A 21,496-nucleotide genomic window follows, 5' to 3' on the forward strand; every position below is an offset into this window, starting at 1 on the left:
CCCCCCTCAGCCTCATCTCTCCAAGGAGAACAGCCCCAAAGTCTTCAATCTACCCTCATCGCTGATGTTTCTCACTGCTGGAACCATTCCTGTCGGTCTCACCTATACTTGTGTTCACATCCCTGCGTTAAGAGAAGGCGGTGAGCTGGCCTCGTTCTGCTGCTGAAAGGTAGTTACAGAATCTGCTCAGTCAGGGAAAATATTAACTTTGTTTCCAGAACCTCTCCCTGTGCCGTCATCTTAACACCAGGCTGCATAAACTTTGTGAGGTTACCCTGTGAGTAAGGTCACTCATTAGAACCATAAAGAGTTGATTGGTGCGAATTTAAGGACGAGACAGTGAGGAGTTCAGAGTGGAAGAGTATGTTGCTGGAAGAGCACAGCCAGTCAGGCAGCATCCGAGGAGCAGGAGAACCGACGTTTCGAGCATAAGTCTGATGAAGAGCTTATGCCCAAAACGTCGACCCCCCCCACTCCTCGGATGCTGCCTGACCGGCTGTGCTTTTCCAGCACCACAGGTTTTTGGCACTGGTTGGCAATTTAAGCCGAGGGTGACCACACCTCAGTTGAATCTTTATGACAATCCCAGCCAATGTGGGAATTGAACCCACGTTGTTGGCATCACTATGTAATGGAAGCCAGTCATTCAGCTAACTGAGCTTACCGACCCTGTCCACATCACAGAGCAAGAAATAACCTCTCATACTTACCCCCCTTTGAGTGGGGATTGGGTGCGTGTGAGTTGGGGAAGAATAGCTGACTGGTCTGGAGGAGTAGAGGTGAGTATGTAGTTTGGATGAGGCAGGCAATGGGGTGGGAAGTCTGTGTGAGGGTCAGAGGGCATAGACGGGGAAACTGCGGGAGTCCAATGTAGACATGTCAATGTGCAGGAACAGCGTGAGACTGACCCCAGGCTCCTTATTTCTTGTGATAAGATGCAATTTTCATTCAGAAATAGATAACTCATTCTTACAAATGTATCCAAAATCTAGACGAATGAATACTTCCGGGTAAAGGGTCAAATACAGCTGGCAAAATTCCACATGCGAAACAAACGCTATATGCTCGATGACGATTTTATCATTGACCTGAAGAGTCTGCCGAGGGAATATGACAAAGGGGTATATTATAAATTCCTGGAAAGCTACGGTACACATTACAGCTCTGCTGGAACACTAGGTGGTGATTATCAAATGGTTTACGTGTTGGACAAATCGGAAATGTTGAAGGATCGTAAGTCAAGTTGTTTCACAGTCTAAACTTCATGATGTAATTTCCTCCACTTCACCCAATTCAAACAAAAGCAAAATACTGCAGATGCTGGATTCTTTATTTGTCCAAGACCTCACTAGCTGGGCCAGCATTTAGTACCCATCCCTAATTACCCCGGGGGGAATGAGGAGTCACCCTCACTGCCGTGGATCTAGAGTCAAATGTAGATGAGGATGGTAGATTGGCTTCCTTTAGGGAACCAGATGGGTTTTTCCCCCCAGTTATAGTTCTGCGTTGTCATTAGACTCTTAATTCCAGATTTTTATATTGAATTCAAATTCCACCATCTGCTGTGACATGATTCAAACCTGGGTCCCCAGAACATTAGCTGGGTCTCTGGATTAACAGTCCAGTGGTAATGCCACTAGGTCATCACCTCCCCTTGAAACCAGCAACTAAAACTGAAATCGCTGGAGAAACTCAGCAGGTCTGGCAGCATCTGCGGAGAGAAATTAAGTGTTAACATCCCGAGTCTGATATGACCTGTCAGAATACTAAAGGAGGGTCACTGGGCTCGAAGCATTGACTCTGTGTCTCTCTCTCCACAGATGCTGCCAGACCTGCTGAGTTTCTCCAGCAATTTCAGTTTTTGTTTTAGATCTCCAGCATCTGTGGGGTTTTTAAAAAAATTTATCTTAACTCTCCTTTCAAACTCAGATGACACTTTGTTTGGCTCAGGTTTTAATTTTACTGAAAAGGCACATGTTGTTGAAACTTTCTGTCTTGCACACTTCAGAACAATTCACAAGAATATCAATTGAAAGGGAAAAATCTGCATTCATATGTGTTCCATTTGCCTTGCTTATTACCCATTGAACTTTCTGTGATTCAAGGTCAAGTGTTCCCAAATCCCACTATGGTGTAGCTTTCTTTTTTTTTAAACATTTATTTACTCATGGGATGTGGGGGGTCACTGACTGGGCCAGCATTTATTACCCGTGCCTAGTTGCCCCTTGTGAAACTGCCTTCTCGATCCGCTGCAGTCCACGTGCTGTAGGGTGACCCACAATGCCCTGAGGGAGGGAATTCCAGGATTCTGACCCAGTGACACTGAAGGAACGGTGATATATTTCCAAGTCAGGATGGGGAGTAACTTGGAGCTGAACTTGAGGGGGGTGGTGTTCCCAGGTAGCTGCTGCCCTTGTCCTTCTAGATGGAAGTTCACTTAAACTGTCTATGTCCCATTGTGCTTTCCTCACCCGTTACCTTCCTAACTATCTTAGTGTCATCCCAAACTTGGCTGCAGTCCATTCACTTCCCTCCTTGAAGTCATTAGCATCTATTGTAAATATTTGTAGCCCCAGCACTGATCCACTAGTTACAGGTTACTGTCCTGCCAATACCCACCCGCACCCCCTTCTCACAACTCTCCATTAGTCTTCTATTAATTAGCCAATTCTCCAGCCATGCAAAAGTACTCCTCCCAACACCATGGGCTCTTACCTTACTGCATAGCCCAATGTGTGGTATCTTATCAAATACCTTCCTTCCCTGAGCACTGCCAGTTTGGCATCAGAGAGTGGACACACACAGTACATGGTGAATTCATAGCACCAGGTGGGATGATAAGGGACAGGGTCAGCAAGCTGGGCAGGGAGGAAGAATCTGGGGGAATGAAAGGATCGGAGAGTTTTTCAAGCTTACCTTTCTTAGCAGCTGATTGGAAGACAGGAGATTGTTTGGCTAAAATGGCAATTAACACAAGGTTTCAAATTGAGCAGGGACCAAGCATGGAATGGTAGAGAGAAAGGCAGAGAGTGTGAGTGAGGTGATGATGGAGGGAGGGGTTTGCAGTGTGAATGGGGAGGGGTTTGGAGAGGTGGTGATGGAGGGAGGGGTTTGGGGTGTGAACGAGGTGGTGAGGAGGGGGGGCTTGGGGTGTGAATGAGGTGGTGATAGAGGGAGGGGTTTGGGGTGTGAACGAGGTGGTGATGGAGTGAGGGGTTTGGGGTGTGAACGAGGTGGTGATGGAGTGAGGGGTTTGGGGTGTGAACGAGGTGGTGAGGAGGGGGGGCTTGGGGTGTGAATGAGGTGGTGATAGAGGGAGGGGTTTGGGGTGTGAACGAGGTGGTGATGGAGTGAGGGGTTTGGGGTGTGAACGAGGTGGTGATGGAGTGAGGGGTTTGGGGTGTGAACGAGGTGGTGATGGAGGGAGGGGCTTGGGGTGTGAACAAGGTGGTGAGGGAGGGAGGGGCTTGGGGTGTGAACGAGGTGGTGATGGAGTGAGGGGTTTGGGGTGTAAATGGGGAGGGGTTTGGAGAGGTGGTGAGGGAGGGAGGGGTTTGGGGTGTGAACGAGGTGGTGATGGAGGGAGGGGCTTGGAGTGTGATTGAGGGAGGGAGGGGTTTGGGGTGTGAATGTGGTGATGATGGAGGGAGGGGTTTGGGGTGTGATTGAGGTGGTGATTGAGGGAGGGAGGGGTTTGGGGTGTGAACGAGGTGGTGATGGAGGGAGGGGTTTGGGGTGTGATTGAGGGAGGGAGGGGTTTGGGGTGTGAATGTGGTGATGATGGAGGGAGGGGTTTGGGGTGTGATTGAGGGAGGGAGGGGTTTGGGGTGTGATTGAGGGAGGGAGGGGTTTGGGGTGTGAATGTGGTGATGATGGAGGGAGGGGTTTGGGGTGTGATTGAGGGAGGGAGGGGTTTGGGGTGTGAATGTGGTGATGATGGAGGGAGGGGTTTGGGGTGTGATTGAGGGAGGGAGGGGTTTGGGGTGTGAATGTGGTGATGATGGAGGGAGGGGTTTGGGGTGTGATTGAGGGAGGGAGGGGTTTGGGGTGTGAATGTGGTGATGATGGAGGGAGGGGTTTGGGGTGTGATTGAGGTGGTGAGGAAGGGAGGGAGGGGTTTGGGGTGTGAACGAGGTGGTGAGGAAGGGAGGGGTTTGGGGTGTGATTGAGGTGGTGAGGAAGGGAGGGGTTTGGGGTGTGATTGAGGTGGTGAGGAAGGGAGGGGTTTGGGGTGTGATTGAGGTGGTGAGGAAGGGAGGGAGGGGTTTGGGGTGTGAACGAGGTGGTGAGGAAGGGAGGGGTTTGGGGTGTGATTGAGGTGGTGAGGAAGGGAGGGGTTTGGGGTGTGATTGAGGTGGTGAGGAAGGGAGGGAGGGGTTTGGGGTGTGAACGAGGTGGTGAGGAAGGGAGGGGTTTGGGGTGTGATTGAGGTGGTGAGGAAGGGAGGGGTTTGGGGTGTGATTGAGGTGGTGAGGAAGGGAGGGGTTTGGGGTGTGATTGAGGTGGTGAGGAAGGGAGGGAGGGGTTTGGGGTGTGATTGAGGTGGTGAGGGAGGGAGGGGTTTGGGGTGTGAACGAGGTGGTGAGGGAGGGAGGGGTTTGGGGTGTGATTGAGGTGGTGAGGAAGGGAGGGAGGGGTTTGGGGTGTGAACGAGGTGGTGAGGGAGGGAGGGGTTTGGGGTGTGATTGAGGTGGTGAGGAAGGGAGGGAGGGGTTTGGGGTGTGATTGAGGGAGGGAGGGGTTTGGGGTGTGAACGAGGTGGTGAGGGAGGGAGGGGTTTGGGGTGTGGACCCAACCAGAATTGCTTTGAAATCTGAAGGATGAATTGTAGTTGGAATATGTACAGGGTAAGGCAAAGCCTAGACTATCACTGAGGAAGGGGTTTTGTTCAAGTGAATTTTAGCAAATACTTTGTCGAACAATAGAGGGAAAATATAATTCAAGGAAAGACAAGGAGTCAAAAGTTTAAAAGAAAGTTTTTCCCCTCCTCCGTCCTCCCTGTCCCAGGCCCCAGTCCCACCTTCCAGGTGAAGCAGTGTTTTACCTGGGCTTCTTACAATCGAAGTGCCTGTGTTCACAGCTCTTGATGCAGCCTCCTTTCCAATGGGGAGACCCGGCACTGGCTGGGAAACCACTTTGTGGACACCCTTCCACCCTGTCTGTAAGAACGAGCCCACCCTTCCAGTCATTCCAACCAACCACCTTACTCTCATGTGAACCTTCCTGCCCTGGGCTCACTGCAGTGTTCCAACAGAGCCCCCAAACACTGAGGGGACTGCACCTTATTTTCTACGTGGACACTGCACTTTCTCGAGTGATCAATATTGAGATTCAAACCCACAGGGTGAGCCCTCTGGCTTCTATTTTTCTTACGTCGCTCTCCCTGCTGTGTCTGTGTCTTATTAGAACATAGAACAGTACAACACAATGCAGGCCCTTCTGCCCTCAGTGTTGTGCCCCCCTTCTATCCTACTCTAAGATCAGACTAACCTACAAACCTTCATTTTACTATCATCCATGTGCCTATCCAAGAGTCGTTTAAATGTTCCTAGTGTATCTGACTCTACTCCCACTGTTGGCAGTGCATTCCACACACCCACCACTCTCTGTGTAAAGAACCTACCTCCAACATCTCCCCTAAACCTTCCTCCAATCACCTTAAAATTATGTCCCCTCGTGATAGAGATTTCCACCATGGGAAAAGGTCTCTGGCTATCCACTCTATCTTTGTCTCTCATCATCTTGCACACCTCTATCAAGTCACCTCTCATCCTTCTTCACTCCAATGAGGATGGCATGGTGGCTCAGTGGTTAGCACTGCTGCCTCACAGCACCAGGGACCCAGGTTCGATTCCAGACTCGGGCAACTGACTGTGTGGAATTTGCACGTTCTCCCCGTGTCTGCGTGGGTTTCCTCCGTGTGCTCAGGTTTCCTCCCACAATCCAAAGATGGGCAGGTCAGGTGAATTGGCCATGCTAAATTGCCCGTAGTGTTAGGTGCATTAGTCAGAGGGGAATGGGTCTGGGTGGGTTACTCTTCGGAGGGTCGGTGTGGACTTGTTGGGCTGAAGGGTCTGTTTCTACAGTGTAGGGAATCTAGTCTCATCAGAAAAGCCCTATGTCCCTCCACCTTTCTTCGTAAGATATGCCCTCACCCAGAAATAGTTGGAGCAGGTCTGGCAGCATCTGTGCACAGAAAGCAGAGTTAACATTTTGGGTCCAGTGACCCTTCTCCAGGTTCACTTCCTCCTCCTCCCTGTCTGCTAACAGCATGAAATCCAACATTTTCCAGCTCCTTACACTCCTGTAGAGTCACTGGGCTCGGAATGTTAACTCTGTTAACATTTGGCATGATCAACCAATGTGAGTGTTAAGTGCATTCAAACATTCAGATTGCTTATCCCTTGCTCAGCCGTTCCAACAATGTTTTCCATCTTGAAATTATTTCATGCTTACCATTGCTTCTTGTGTCTTTGATTCTTCTAACTTCAATTTGTCTGCCTTCTCCATTCACATGGTTAATCTCTGGATACAGCATTGACAACCCTGTCTTAATCTCAACATTCCTGAGATCATTCAGTTCTCATTCAGCTCTTCAGCATGTCTGAGTTACTCATGTCGCTTTTAGGATTCCATCCTTTTTAACTCAATCCTATACCACTTGTGATGGCTCAGTGGTTAGCATCACTGCCTCCCAGCACCAGGAACCTGGGTTCAATTCCAGCCTCAGGCGACTGTCTGTGTGGAGTTTGGGCATTCTCCCTGTGTCTGGGTGGGTTTCCTCCCACAATCCAAAGACGTGTACATTAGGTGGTTTGGCAATGCACAATTACGTCATTTGGTTAGGTATATGGGTTGCAGAGGTTTGGAGAGATATCGTCCAGGCCAATGGGTCTGCTTCTGTGCCATATGACTCTATGACTATAAATTGTCCCTAGTTTACAGGCTAGATGGGTTAGCCATGGGAAATGCAGGGTTACAGGGATTGGGTAGGATGCTCACTGGAGGGATGGAGTGGACTTGATGGGCTGAAGAGCCTGCTTCCACCCTGTAAGGGTTCTCTGATTCACTTGCTGGAGTGCTATTTTAATTCTTGCTGCTGTTTGTGTGGGGAGATCTGCTTCCTTCTCCAGGAACTGTGCGCTCCTTCAGGCCTGGCATCCAGCTCCAAGCCAACCAGCTTTCATCAAGTATTTCTGCTTTAGTTTTCATCCCCATGGCAACCTCAGCCACAGTCTAACTTCTCAGAACTGATGCCACCTTGAAGAAGTCCAATTCTATGCCATCCAGAAAACTCCTCACTTTCACTTTGGACTTGGACCTCCATGAAACTCTCTGCCAAGTATGGACAGAGCTAATCGCTTCATTTTATTGAAAGGCGCTACATCAATGCATTTTCCTTCTTTCAGAGTTTACACTCTGGTTCCCCTCCCACCGTTATCAAATCACCTGAATATAGGAATGAGAAGTGCCAGTATCGTTACCATGCTGGTTGAGTGTGTGTATGAGAGCTCTCAGCTCACGACCCCCCCACCTTATACCACCTTTCCCCACACTCAGTTGGCTTCCTCACTCGCTAATAGATTGCCAGTTAGTTCGTTCCTGGCTGCACACCGACACTTTTCCTCAATTTGTAATATTGCATCCACCTCCAGAGAATCATTAGCTGCCTTTGTCAGCAGCTCCAGCGAGAAGACACCCCCAGAACAACATATTCCCCACCCCTCCCCAACTAGCCGCCCACAGGGACCGTTCCCTCTGGGACACCCTGGTCCACCTTCTCCCCCCGCCACGCCCCACCCCAGCCACAAACCCACGACACCTTCCCCTGGAACACCTGCCCATTTACCTCCTCCCTCCTCAATATCTAAGGGCCCAAACACACCTTCCAGCACCTTTACCTGCACTTCATACAATTTAGTCTACAGCATTCGCTGCTCACAATGTGGTCTCCTCTTGACTGGGGAAATGAAGCAAAGACTGGGTGACCACTTCACAGACATCTACCACAAAAGACACCCGGAGCTTCCAGTTGCCTGCCACTTTAACACCTCACCCTGTTCCATCTCTGTCCCAGGCTTGCCACTGTGCTCCAGTGAAGCTCAGCGTAAGCTATAAGAACAGCACCTCATTTTCCGCTTGGGTACCCTGCAGCCTTCAGGACTCAGTTTGGAGTTCAACAATGTTCAGGCCTAAAGCACCTTCTCCTGTATCCTTACCCACACACCTCACACACCAGACCTTGTCATTACATGGTCTGCTATCACACAACCCATTGTCAGTGACAAACAGTCCCCATCAGCAGCTATCGATTCTCCCAGACTGGCCTTTAACCACTCCGTTGTCTATCCAACTGGTTTTGTGTCTCTCTCTTCGGACTTTTATCTCCACTTACTGATTACACACTCCCCCTCCCCACCATCCTTCAGCATAGATACCAACCTTTTCCTGGCTACAATCAGTTCTGAGGAAGGGTCACCAGACCCAAATTGTTAACTCTGCTTTCCTACCAAAAGTGCTGTCAGACCTGCTGAGTTTTTCCAGCAAATTCTATTTTGTTTCTGACTTCCAGCATCTGCTGTTCTTTCAGTTTTGTCAAGGAATTGATGGCCTTCTCGCACAAAGGCATCCGAGATATCGTCAACCATTCAGCCAGGGAATAGCTGAGCTGATCAGCGTTTGGTGGTAATGCTGGTGCTGATCTATAGCTTTATAATGACATAAACATATTGTCAAAGTGATGCTGCAAGAAGCCAGGACTAGAGGCATCCCTAGTTATTTTGGGACGCTGTAGGGATAAACATGAAGGGACTTGAAGACGCAAGGCTGAGAATTTAAAAGGCGATCTGTAGCCTGAGAGGGAGCCAGTAGGGGGCACAAGGGACCTTATCCAGCCAAACTAGAATAGGACGGATTGGGCCTAGTGTAGAGACGTACAGTCATACAGCGTAGAAACAGGCCTTTCAGCCCACTGTATCTATGCCAACCAACAAACAATATACTAATCCCATTTATCTGCATTTGATCCACTGCCTACATTTTATGTGCTCCTCAAAATGTGTCTCAAATGTTGTGAGAGTTACCTACCTCCACACCACCCACTCAGGGAGCATATTCCATATTTCTACTACCCTCTGGGGAAATAATTCTTTCTTAGATCTCCCCTAACTTACCTACTCCTCATCATAAACTTATACCTTCTGCTCTTAGACTAATCTGCCATGAGAAAGACATTCTCACAATCTACTCATAGAACATTACAGCGCAGTACAGGCCCTTTGGCCCTCGATGTTGCACCACCCTATGAAACCAATCTGAAGCCTATCTAACCTACACTGTTCCGTTCTCGTCCATATGCCTATCCAATGACCATGTAAACGCCCTTAAAGTTGGCGAGTCTACTACTGTCGCAGGCAGGGTGTTCTACGCCCCTACTACTCTCTGAGTACAGAAACTATCTCTGACATCTGTCCTAGATCTATCACCCCTCAATTTAAAGCTATGTCCCCTCATGCTAGCCATCAACATCCAAGGAAAAAGATTCTCACTGTCTAACCTATCTAACCCTCTGATTATCTTATGTGTCTCAATTAAGTCTTTCTCAACCTTCTTCTCTCTGACGAAAACAGCCTCAAGTCCCTCAGCCTTTCCTCATAAGACCTTCCTTCCATACCAGGCAACATCCTGGTAAATATCATTTGAACCCTTTCCATAGCTCCTACATCCTTTCTATAATGCGGTGATCAGAACTGTACGCAATATTCCAAGTGCGGCCACACCAGACCTGCAACATTACCTCGTGGCTCCGAAACTCAATCCCTCTACCAATAAATAAATACCACACACCTTCTTAACAACCCTATCAACCTGGGTGGCAACTTTCAGGGATCTATGTACCTGGACACTGAGATCTCTCTGCTCATCTACACTACTAAGAATCTTCGCATGAACCCAGTACTGTTTATCCCTGTTGCTCCTTCCAAAGTGAACCACCTCACACCTTTTCACATTAAACTCCATTTGCCACCTCTCAGCCCAGCTCTGCAGCTTATCTATGTCTCTCTGTAACCTGCAACACCCTTCCGCACTATCCACAAAACCACCCACCTTACTGTCATCTGCAAATTTACCAATCCATCCTTCTATGCCCTCATCTAGGTCACTTATAAAAATGACAAGCAGCAGTCATAGAGTCATAGAGATGTACAGCATGGAAACAGACCCTTCGGTCCAACCCGTCCATGCCGACCAGATATCCCAACACAATCTAGTCCCACCTGCCAGCACCCGGCCCATATCCCTCCAAACCCTTCCTATTCATATACCCATCCAAATGCCTCTTAAATGTTGCAATTGTACCAGCCTCCACCACATCCTCTGGCAGCTCATTCCATACACGTACCACCCTCTGTGTGAAAAAGTTGCCCCTTAGGTCTCTTTTATATCTTTCCCCTCTCACCCTAAACCGATGCCCTCTAGTTCTGGACTCCCCCAACCCAGGGAAAAGACTTTGCCTATTTATCCTATCCATGCCCCTCATAATTTTGTAAACCTCTATAAGGTCACCCCTCAGCCTCCAACGCTCCAGGGAAAACAGCCCCAGCCTGTTCAGCCTCTTCCTGTAGCTAAAATCCTCCAACCCTGGCAACATTCTTGTTAAATCTTTTCTGAACCCTTTGGCATACATAAGGAGGGAACAGGAATGTTATGCTGGAATCGTATAAAATGCTGGCTAGGCTCCCAGTCGACCCAAAACAGACCCTTGTGGTACACCACTAGTAACTGAACTCCAGGATGAACATTTCCCATCAACCACCACTTCTTTCAGCTAACCAATTTCGGATCCAAACCACTAAATCACCCTTAATCCGTATTTTGTGCAATAGCCTACCCTGGGGAACCTTATCAAATGCCTTGCTGAAATAAAGGCATCACTCTCTCTATGCCTCTCATATCTTTGTATCCTTCCATCTGATACCCCTCCCCCTGCTGCCTCAGCCTCCTGGGCATTTGTCGGGATCATTGATTGCCCAGTGGAAATACTGGATTAGTAGTGCTGGAAGAGCACAGCAGTTCAGGCAGCATCCAACGTGGATGCTGCCTGAACTGCTGTGCTCTTCCAGCACCACTAATCCAGTATTTGGTTTTCAGCATCTGCAGTCATTGTTTTTACCTTGCCCAGTGGAAATGCCTGCTGTTCTCTGTTCACAGGTATCACCAATGAACAAGTGAAGAGATGTCTGGGATTTGATGCAAACTTCAACATCCAACAGAATTTGATGGGAGAACGTAACTCCACTAGGGTCGGAGTTAATCTCACTCTCAACACTGACACCTGTAGGAAGGTCACTAAAGGAAGCTACAGTACGTATGAGTGTTCCAGCTATAAGCAGATACTTTCTTCTTCATTAAATCAAAAGCTAAGCAGCAGCAGGACATTCTCCTGTCAGGTTATTGGGTGGTCAATCAACCTGTGCCCCCAAACAGGGACAGCATGGAGTTAGATACAGAGTAAAGCTCCATCTACACTGTCCCCATCAAACACTCCCAGGACAGGGACAGCACGGGGTTAGATACAGAGTAAAGCTCCATCTACACTGTCCCCATCAAACACTCCCAGGACAGGGACAGCATGGGGTTAGATACAGAGTAAAGCTACTGCTACACTGTCCCCCATCAAACACTCCCAGGACAGGGACAGCACAGTGTTAGATACAGAGTAAAGCTCCCGCTACACTGTCCCCCCATCAAACACTCCCAGGACAGGAACAGCACAGGGTTAGATACAGAGTAAAGCTCCTTCTATACTGTCCCCCATCAAACACTCCCAGGACAGGGACAGCACGGGGTTAGATACAGAGTAAAGCTCCCCCTACACTGTCCTCATCAAACACTCCTGGGACAGGGATAGCACAGGCTTAGATACAGAGTAAAGCTCTCTCTGCACTGTCCCCATCAAACACTCAAAGGACAGGGACAGCACGGGGTTAGATAGAGAGTAAAGCTCCATCTACACTGTCCCCCCACATCAAACACTCCCAGGACAGGGACAGTGCGGGGTTAGATACTGAGTAAAGCTCCATCTAAACTGTCCCCATCAAACACTCCCAGGGACAGGGACATTTGTGGGGTTAGATACTGAGTAAAGCTCCATCTAAACTGTCCCCATCAAACACTCCCAGGGACAGGGACAGCACAGGGTTAGATACAGAGTAAAGCTCCATCTACACTGTCCCCCATCAAACGCTCCTAGCGAAGGGACAGCATGGGGTTAGATACTAAATAAAGCTTCCTCTACACTGTCCATCATCAAACACTCCCAGGACAGGGACAGTACTACAGTCAAACACCCAGGTCCTGTGCAGGGAGTTATTTTGCACATGGTCTGTCGTTGTGTTGAACGAATACAGGTATAGGAAGGGAATAGAGGGTTATGGATCCTGTAAGGTAAGACAGTTTTACTACGGAAAGGGCAAAATGTGTTGGCACAGGCTTGGAGGGTCGGAGAGCCTATTCCTGTGCTGTGTTGCTCTTTCTTTGGTGTTTGTTGGTGGGATGTGGGTGTGACTGTCTGGGGCAGTAGTGAATTGTCCCTGAGTGTGGTGTTGCTGAGCTGTTTGGTCCATACACAGTGCTGTTGGGGATTGGGTTCCAGGCCTATGTCTCCATGAAGGAATGGTGAGAATGCCATGGTTGGGAAGGTGTGAGAGCTGGCACTGTTCCCATCCTACTGCTGCCCTTCGCGTAGCCACTCCAGCCTCTGGGAGCCTTGCTACAGTTAACCCTTGTTAGGCACAGAGCAGGATTATCGAATCCCATAGTGACACACCAATACTCAGGAATGGTACACAGGAGGGGTCAGCTGCTCCACCAGCACTTCTCGTCAAATTCCCGTTGATTTTAAAAGTTTTTGTTTTCCAGCTTCGAAAACGGAAAAGCCCATCATCAAGGACGTGCTGTCCTTTGTATCTGGTGGTGACACGGTGTTTCTGACTAAGCTGAATGTGCTGCTGTCTGAGAGAAGGCAGCCTCTCGATGTCTCTGTCTACATGGACTGGGCCAGGTCACTCGTCCACTCCTCAGTGTTAGTGAGGCAGCAGGTCAGGATACCGAGCGCGGCTACATCCAGTCAGATGTTCAAACAACATTGCAAGATGCTGTACAATAGGCAAAACAGTTCTAAAGGGGCTGCAGGAGCAGAGGGAGCTGAGCATATGTGCGTGCAGATTATTAAAGGACACAGAACAGATGGAGAGAGCAGTGAATAAAGCACACAGTGTGCTCAGCTTTATTAATAGGGACAGAGAATACAAGAGCGAGGAGGTGATGGGGAACATGTACAAGACACTTGTTCAACCCCAGCTGGAGCTTGTAGACAGTTGTGGGGGCACATTATAAGAAAGATTTACAAGGGTGGTGCCAGGGTTGGAGGATTTGAGCTAAGGCTGTTTTCCCTGGAGCGTCAGAGGCTGAGGGGTGACCTTATTGAGGTTTATAAAATCATGAGGGACATGGATAGGGTAAATAGAGAAAGTCTTTTCCCTGGGGTAGGGGAGTCCAGAACTGGAGGGCATAGGTTTAGGGTGAGAGGGGAAAGATATAAAAGAGACCTAAGGGGCAACTTTTTCATGCAGAGAGTGGTACGTGTATGGAGTGAGCAGCCAGAGGATGTGGTTGAGGTTGGTACAACTGCAACATTTAAGAGGCATTTGGATGGGTATATGAATAGGAAGGGTTTGGAGGGATATGGGCGGGTGCTGGCAGGTGGGACTAGATTGGGTTGAGATATGTAGTTGGCATGGATGGGTAGGACTGAAGGGTCTGTTTCCATGCTGTGCATCTGTATAACTCTATGACTCTATCTGAATGCATTGGAGCGAGTCTGAGGGCAACTTACAAGAATGGTTCCAGGAATGTGAAACGTCAGTGATAAGGATAGATTGAAAACACTGGGACTGTCCTCCCTGGAGAGAGGAGGTGGACAGGGGATCTGATGGAGGTTTTCAACGTCATGAGCGGGGGCCGGACACAGTAAATAGGGAGAAGCTGTTCCCACTTGTAAAAGTAACAAGAAGCAGAGGGGGCAGAGATATAAAATGATGTGCAAACAAAGCCAGGGGAGTGTGAGAAGATAACCTCCTCACACAGCACGTGGTGAAGAAATGGAACCAGCTCTTTGGAAACTTGGGGAAGGCACGGTCAACTGAAGCATTCATACAGTCACAGAGATCTACATCACAGAAAAGGGCTCTTCAGCCCTTTGAATCTGTACCGGTCAAAAACAAGAATCCAACTACTCTAACCCTATTTCCAGCTCTTGTCCCACAATCTTGGCGTCACAAGTGCACATCCCCAAATGCTTCTTTGATGTGATGAGATTGCTCTACAGACAGCAAGTTCCCAGATTCCCACCACCCTCTGGGTGATGGGTGGCACAGTGGCTCAGTGGTTAGCACTGCTGCCTCACAGCACCAGGGACCCGGGTTCGATTCCAGCCTCGGGTGACTGTCTGTGTGGAGTTTGCACATTCTCCCCGTGTCTGCGTGAGTTTCCTCCAGGTGCTCCAGTTTCCTCCCACAGTCCAAAAATGTGTAGGTTAGGTGAATTGGCCATGCTAAATTGCCTGTAGTGTTCAGGGATGTGCAGGTTAGGTGCATTCGTCAGGGATAAGTATAGAGTAATAGTGTAAGGGAATGGTTTTGGGTGGGTTACTCTTCAGAGGGTCAGTGTGGACTTGTTGGGCCAAATGGCTTGTTTCCACAGCAGAGGAATCCTATGAATCTATAAAACACTTTCCTCACATTCCCCTCTAAACCTGCTGTCACTCAACTTAAATCAACACTGTCTCCTCTCCCACCCCCAGTCATTAGTCCCTCCATCAATGGGAGATGTGCCTTCCTGTCTATGCCCCTCAGCATTTTATCCATCTCAATCAGGACCCCCCCCCCTCAGTCTCCCTGCTCACATGGAAAACAACACCAGTCTGTCCAATCTCTCTTCATAACTAAAACTCTCCAGCCCAGGCAATATCCTGGTAAATATCTTCTGTACCTAGTGCTATCACATCCCTCCTATAATTTGGATTCCAAAACTGCATGCAATACTCTCTCTACGGCCTATCCAATGTTTATACGTTCTAGCATTAACCATTCTTCACATAAACTCTGCGCCTCAATTATTAAAACCCCTTTAACCACATAAGCACAGTAGCTCAGTAGATAAGCACGGTGGCTCAGTGGTTAGCACTGCTGCCTCATAGCACCAGGGTCCCAGGTTTGATTCCAGACTCGGATGACTGTCTGTTGAGTTTGCACATTCTCCCTGTGTGTGTGTGGGATTCCTCCGGGTGCTCCGGTTTCCTCCCACAGTCCAAAGATGTGCAGGTCAGGTGAATTGGCCATGCTCAATTACCCGTAGTGTTAGGTGAAGAGGTAAATGTAGGGGAATGGGTCTGGGTGGGTTGCACTTCGGCGGGTCGGTGTGGACTTGTTGGGCCGAAGGGCCTGTTTCCACACTGAAAGTAATCTAATCTAATCTACATGCCCAGCTACTTTAAGGACCAATGAACATGTACACCAAGGTCCCCCTGATCCCCAGGGTCCTTACATTCACCATGTATTCCCTTACCTTGTTTGTCCGGTCTGAGTGCATTCAAGAGGGGCATTGGTTGGTTATTGGATAGAAGTGGTGTGCAGGGGAAAGGCAAGAGGTTGGATTTGGGTAATAGAAACAAAGCAGGCATGATGGGCCAAATGGCCTCCTTCCTCTGTTGCAGGAGGATATTGAGGGCAGAGTGAGGGCGTTTCTCAGTCAAGGCCTCTCTTATCAGTGAGGCAATGAGACCAAATATCTATGCAGTTGCTCTTCCCTCTCAGTACACTCCAGTTCAATCTAAAACAGACACTGTCCTATCAGCACTGCAGTGTATTCCACCACTCCATGAGATGCTGGCTATTCTGTGATTGTACATCTTTTCCCCATGTCCCTTCATACCTTTCATTCTTAAAAAAATCAATCCCTCTCAGTTTTGACACTGACAATTGATTATTCCCAACTTCGCTCCTGAAATGCCTGGCTCTGAATTTTTGGTCTATAATTGCAGTCTTTAACCAATAGGAATGGTTTCTGTTACCATGTGCTTTAGGTCAAATCAATCATTCCATTTTTGCACGTCAGAGGACACAATAATTATGATCATACCTCAGAATGTAACTCTTGGTGTCCAGGTATCACCCTGGTAAACTAATGTCACCCTCTTTCTCTAAGTGAACACCTCCCTTTCTAAAATGTCATACCCAGAACCATTGTCAGAGACTCCAAGATCTAAACCAGGCTTTGTGCAGTTCAGGCATAACTCCTATCACATTGTATTCCACTCACTATCTACTATCCATTAGCCGGTTTGATTATTTCTTCATCTGTTCATGAGCCTTTCCCCCAACGGTTTTCAACACTCACACCTTCCCTTGTTGTGTCCTTTTTCTGATCGAATGAGGAAGATTTCACATTTGCTGACATTGAAATTCATTTGCCACAGTTTTCCCACTGGTTTCATTAATTAACAATTCTTTATCATTTTATGCTTCCACCTAAATACTTCCAGTGGCACACCTTTGGGATGTTGGCAATGCTGGAGATATGGTTTTTCTCCATGTTATCAACATTTTGCAGATGAGAGGAGAATTGGTCGGGTGAGGAGATTAGCTGCATGCAGCAGGAAGGTATCAGTGGGTTGGTCAGCTGGCCAGCGCAGGGACAAATGGAATTTAATTGGAAAAGAGAGTGTTGTTGGAGCTGCATCCATCCAGGCAAGTGGGGCGTACTCCCCATTGTGCCTTGTAGATGGTGGACAGGCTTTGGGAAGTTACTTCACCATTAATCATATAGTGGCTCAGTGGTTAGTACAGCTGCCCCACAGCGCTAGGGTCTCAGATTCAACTCCACCTTTGGACAATTGTCTGTGTGGAGTTTGTACATTCTCCCCGTATCTGCGTGGGTTTCCTCCAGGTGCTCCGGTTTCCTCCCACAGTCCAAAGGTATGTAGGTTAGGTGACTTGGCCATGGGGAATGGAGGGTTATAGGGTTGTGTCTGGGTTGGATGCCTTTCAGTGGGTCAGTGTGGACTCGAAGGGCTGAATGCCCTGCTTCCATGCTGCAGACATTCTATGACATTTACCCTTTCCACATCAAAGGTTACTGCAGAAATTAAAAGCTCATGTTGTAGGGGATAATACATTGACATGGATGAGCTGATTGGCTCCAAACTAGATGATGTGTAAGTGGGTCTTTGGTTGGCAGGGCATGACAACAGGGATCCTGCAGGGGTCTGTGCTAGGCCCTCAATGTTTAATCATTTACATCAATGACTTGCGCGAGGGGAGTGAAGGTGTAGTATTCACTGACAGCACTAAAATGAATGGGAAAGGATGTAGTGGAAAAAGACTGAAGGAATAATAATAGGCTGAGTGAGTGGGCAAAAATCTGACAGGTAGAGTTTATTATCGGACAATGTAGAATTACAGTAGCGCCTCGACTTACGAACTTAATCAGTTCCGGGACCCGGTTCGCGAACCGAAAAGTTCACGAACTGAATCAATTTTTCCCATTTGAATTAATGTAATTCCAATTGATCCGCTCCCCAGCCCCGAAAACATAGTGCGTGCATGCACGCCAAAGACAAACTAAATGAGATCATGCGGGGCCCGAGAGCTTCTGCGTTCAACAAGCGCGTAGCAAAGCAGAACAATGAAACCACGTGGTCGCACACAGGCTTTTTGCGTTCGTACCTTCGTTCGCACCTTGAATTTCGTACGGACATTGAAGCAAGATTTTACATACAATCCTGTTCATAAAGCGATTTGTTTGTAAATGGGGTCACTCGTATGTCGAGGCGCTACTGTATTTACTTTGGCAGAAAAAATAAAAGTGTAGAATATTAAATGACTGATGATCACAGCAGGATTGAGGTGTTCCACTGACGAACAAAAATATGAGAACACAGGTACAGCACATCCTCAGGAAGGATAGTCGGATGTTCTCCTTTATTATAGACCATCAGGCATAGCAGCAGAAATCAGGCCATTCAGCCCATCGAGTCTGCTCCACCATTCAATCATGGCTGATAAGTTTCTCAACCCCATTCTCCCACACTCTCCCCATAACCCTTGATCTCCTTAATACTCAAGAACATTTCGATCTCAGTCTTAAATATACTCAATGATCTGGGTCTCCATAGCCTCTGTGGCAGTGAATTCCATAGATTCCCCACTCTCTGGCTGAAGACGTTTCTCCTTATCTCCATTCTAAAAGGTGTCCCCTTTATTCTAAGGTGTGCCCTCGGGCCCCAGTCTCTCCAACCAATGGAATCATCTTCCTAACATCCACTCTGTCCAGGCCATTCAGTATTCTGTATATTTCTAATATATTCCCCCTCATCCCTCTAAAGTCCAAAGAGTATAAACCCAGAGTCCTCAAAAGTTCCTCACGGGTTAAGCTTTTCATTCCTGGGACCATTCTCATGAACCTCCTCTGAACACACTCCAGGGCCAGTACTTCCTTCCTGAGATATGGGGCCCAAAACTGCGCACAATATTCCAAATGTGGTCTGACCAGAGCCTTACATTATGAAAGGAATTGGACATAAAAAGAGTGTTATTCCTAGAATCCCTACAGTGTGAAAGTAAGCCATTCAATGCACATCGACCTTCCAAAGATCATCCCAACCAGACTCACCTATCTCTATAAACCTGTATTTCCCATGGCCAATCCACCTAACCTGCACATCTTTGAACTGTGGGAGGGTGAATGTGCAAGTTGGGTCACTTAGACAGTCACCTGAGGTATGTCCCTTGCACTGTGAGGCAGCAGTGCTAGCCACTCAGCCACTGTGCCACCCCTTCAGTTTAAGCTCCTCTATTTTTCTCATTATGTAGTTGGTGAGAACATTGGCCTTAGCACAGTTCAGTGGACACCATACCAATATTGGCTCACACACAGACATCAATCACCCAGACTGGTAGTGTACAGGGCAGAAAAGATCACATGTTCCTGATCTTCAGTTATACATTGATGAGTCCCATCTCATACTCAGAAGTCACATGGCACCAGGTTATAATCCCATGGGTTTAATAGAAATCATAACCGATGTGTGGCTCAGTGGTTAGCACTGCTGCCTCACAGTAACAGGGTCCCAGGTTCGATTCCAGCCTTGGGCAACTGTCTGTGGAGTTTGCCCATTCTCCCCGTGTCTGCGTGGGTTTCCTCCGGGTGCTCCGGTTTCCTCCCACAGTCCAAAGATGTGCAGGTCAGGTGAATTGCCATGCTAAATTGTCTGTAGTGTTAGGTGCGTGAGTTGGAGGGGGCTGGGTTACTCTTCGGAGGGTTGGTGTGGATTTGTTGGGCTGAAGGGCCTGTTTCCACACTGTAGGGAATCTAATCTAATCATGTCACCTGACGAAGGAGCAGTGCTCCGAAAGCTTGTGATTTCTAACAAACCCGCTGGGCTATAACCTGGAGTCATGTGACTTCTGACTTTGTCCACCCCAGTCCAACATCAGTATCTCCCCATCATGGCCATCTCAATACTGTGTGCAGTCTGGCTTTCCTGACTTAAGGATGGATGCAAACACACTGAAGGCAGTTCAGAGGATGTGTATTGGATTGATACCTGGAGTAAGTGGGATGTTTTATCAGGAAAGGTTGGACAGACTCAGTTTGTTTCCACGAGATTTTAGAAAACTGAGAGCTGACTTGATTGAAGTGTATCAAGATCTTGCACGATATTGACAAGGTGGATGTGGGAGGGTTGTATCCTCTTGAGGGGGTGGGGGAAGGAGGGGGGTAGCAGTCCAGAACTAGGGGTACAACTTTAAAATCAGGGGCCACCCTTTTAGGTCAGAGATGAGGAGAAATGTTTTCCTTTCGGAGGATTGTGTGGCTTTGACACTCTGTCTCAGAAGGCGTTGGAGATGCGATCAATTATTATTTTTAAGACAGAGGCGAATAAATTCCTGATGGATGAGTGTTCGCGAGGGTAGATGGAAAAGTAGAATTCCAAATATGATTAGACCAGTCATGGTCCTACTAAACAGAAAAATAGGGTCCAGTGGTCACATCTGGTTTCTATTTGTAGTTTGTATCGGTTTCCCAGTCTTTCCTTAGACCAGCAGGAAGCTTAAAAATACAAGAATGTTATCTCTATACTGATAAAGGCTCTTCTTTGTGTCATGTACAAGCCTTCACTAGTTATACTGCAATCAGTTGTGTCTCATTGGTACATTATGAGTTGTGGGTTCAAGTTCCACTTGAAAGATTAAAGAACACAGAGCCATAGTCATAGAGATGCACAGCACAGAAACAGATCTTTTGGTCCAACTTGTCCACACTGACCAATTATCCTAAATTATTCTAGTCCCATTTACCAACACTTGGCCCATAACCCTCCAAACCCCATCCTATTCATATACCCATCCAGATGCTCTTTAAATGTTGTAATTGTACCAGCCTCCACCACATCCTCTGGCAGCTCATTCCATACACGTACCACCCTCTGTGTGAAAACGTTGCCCCTTAGGTCTCTTTTATGTCTTTCAAAAATTTGACACACAGTCCAAATATGTGGGTTCTGAATTCTGACTTCCCAATTTCTCCTTAATCTATTTTAGTGGTCCTCCCACTTCATGCCCAAAAACTAAGTCAGATGGACTGAATTTGATCGATTCATTTGGTGCATCTCTGATTAGGAAAAGTAAAAACGGAATTCTTTTAAGGTGACTTTCTTGTCCAAGTGCCAATTTCTGAAGTTGAAACTCCTTCGCTTTCTTCCTCTCTTCCCTCTCTCTCTCTCCCCTTCTCTCTTTCCTCTGCTTTTAATCGTAATTCAAACCGCTTTATTTCTGTTGCTCTTTCATTATCTTTTGCCGCTAACTCACGTTGCTTCATTTTCGATTGAATTTTAGCCAACTCTAAAGTTTCTGAAGGCATTTCCAGCAAAGTTAAACGCTGAGCTATCGCTGTCTCTCGTTTCCTCGTGAAAGGAGGCAGCTCCAAGTCCAGCTTGACTGCTAATTAGATTAGATTACTTACAGTATGGAAACAGGCCCTTCGGCCCAACAAGTCCACACCGCCCCGCCGAAGTGCAACCCACCCATACCCCTACATCTACTCCTTACCTAACACTACGGGCAATTTAGCATGGCCAATTCACCTGATCTGCACATTTTTGGACTGTGGGAGGAAACCGGAGCACCCGGAGGAAACCCACGCAGACACGGGGAGAATGTGCAAACTCCACACAGACAGTCGCCCGAGGCAGGAATTGAACCCGGGTCTCTGGCGCTGTGAGGCAGCAGGGCTAACTGCTGTGCCACTAATTCCAGCAGCTTGGCCTTAATCACCTTTTTGTAAAACCTCCAAAGTCACTTTTTCCACATCCAGAAAACCTCTGGTGACTGTAAAAGCCATTGCTATTCCACACGCTGTTTAAACCAACCGAATT

General features: G+C 47.8%; 1 protein-coding gene across 1 annotated transcript in view; it reads left to right on the top strand.

Moving 5' to 3' along the window:
* Window positions 1-21,496, top strand: part of c9 (complement component 9) — a 51,930-nt gene that overhangs the window by 21,943 nt on the left and 8,491 nt on the right. The window contains 3 exon segments of the mRNA XM_072593069.1: window positions 993-1,233; window positions 11,212-11,364; window positions 12,922-13,100. Coding sequence (XP_072449170.1) covers window positions 993-1,233; window positions 11,212-11,364; window positions 12,922-13,100 — 573 coding nt within the window.

Source organism: Chiloscyllium punctatum, chromosome 2 (genome assembly GCF_047496795.1).
Source record: "Chiloscyllium punctatum isolate Juve2018m chromosome 2, sChiPun1.3, whole genome shotgun sequence".
In the NCBI taxonomy this organism is placed as follows: domain Eukaryota; kingdom Metazoa; phylum Chordata; class Chondrichthyes; order Orectolobiformes; family Hemiscylliidae; genus Chiloscyllium; species Chiloscyllium punctatum.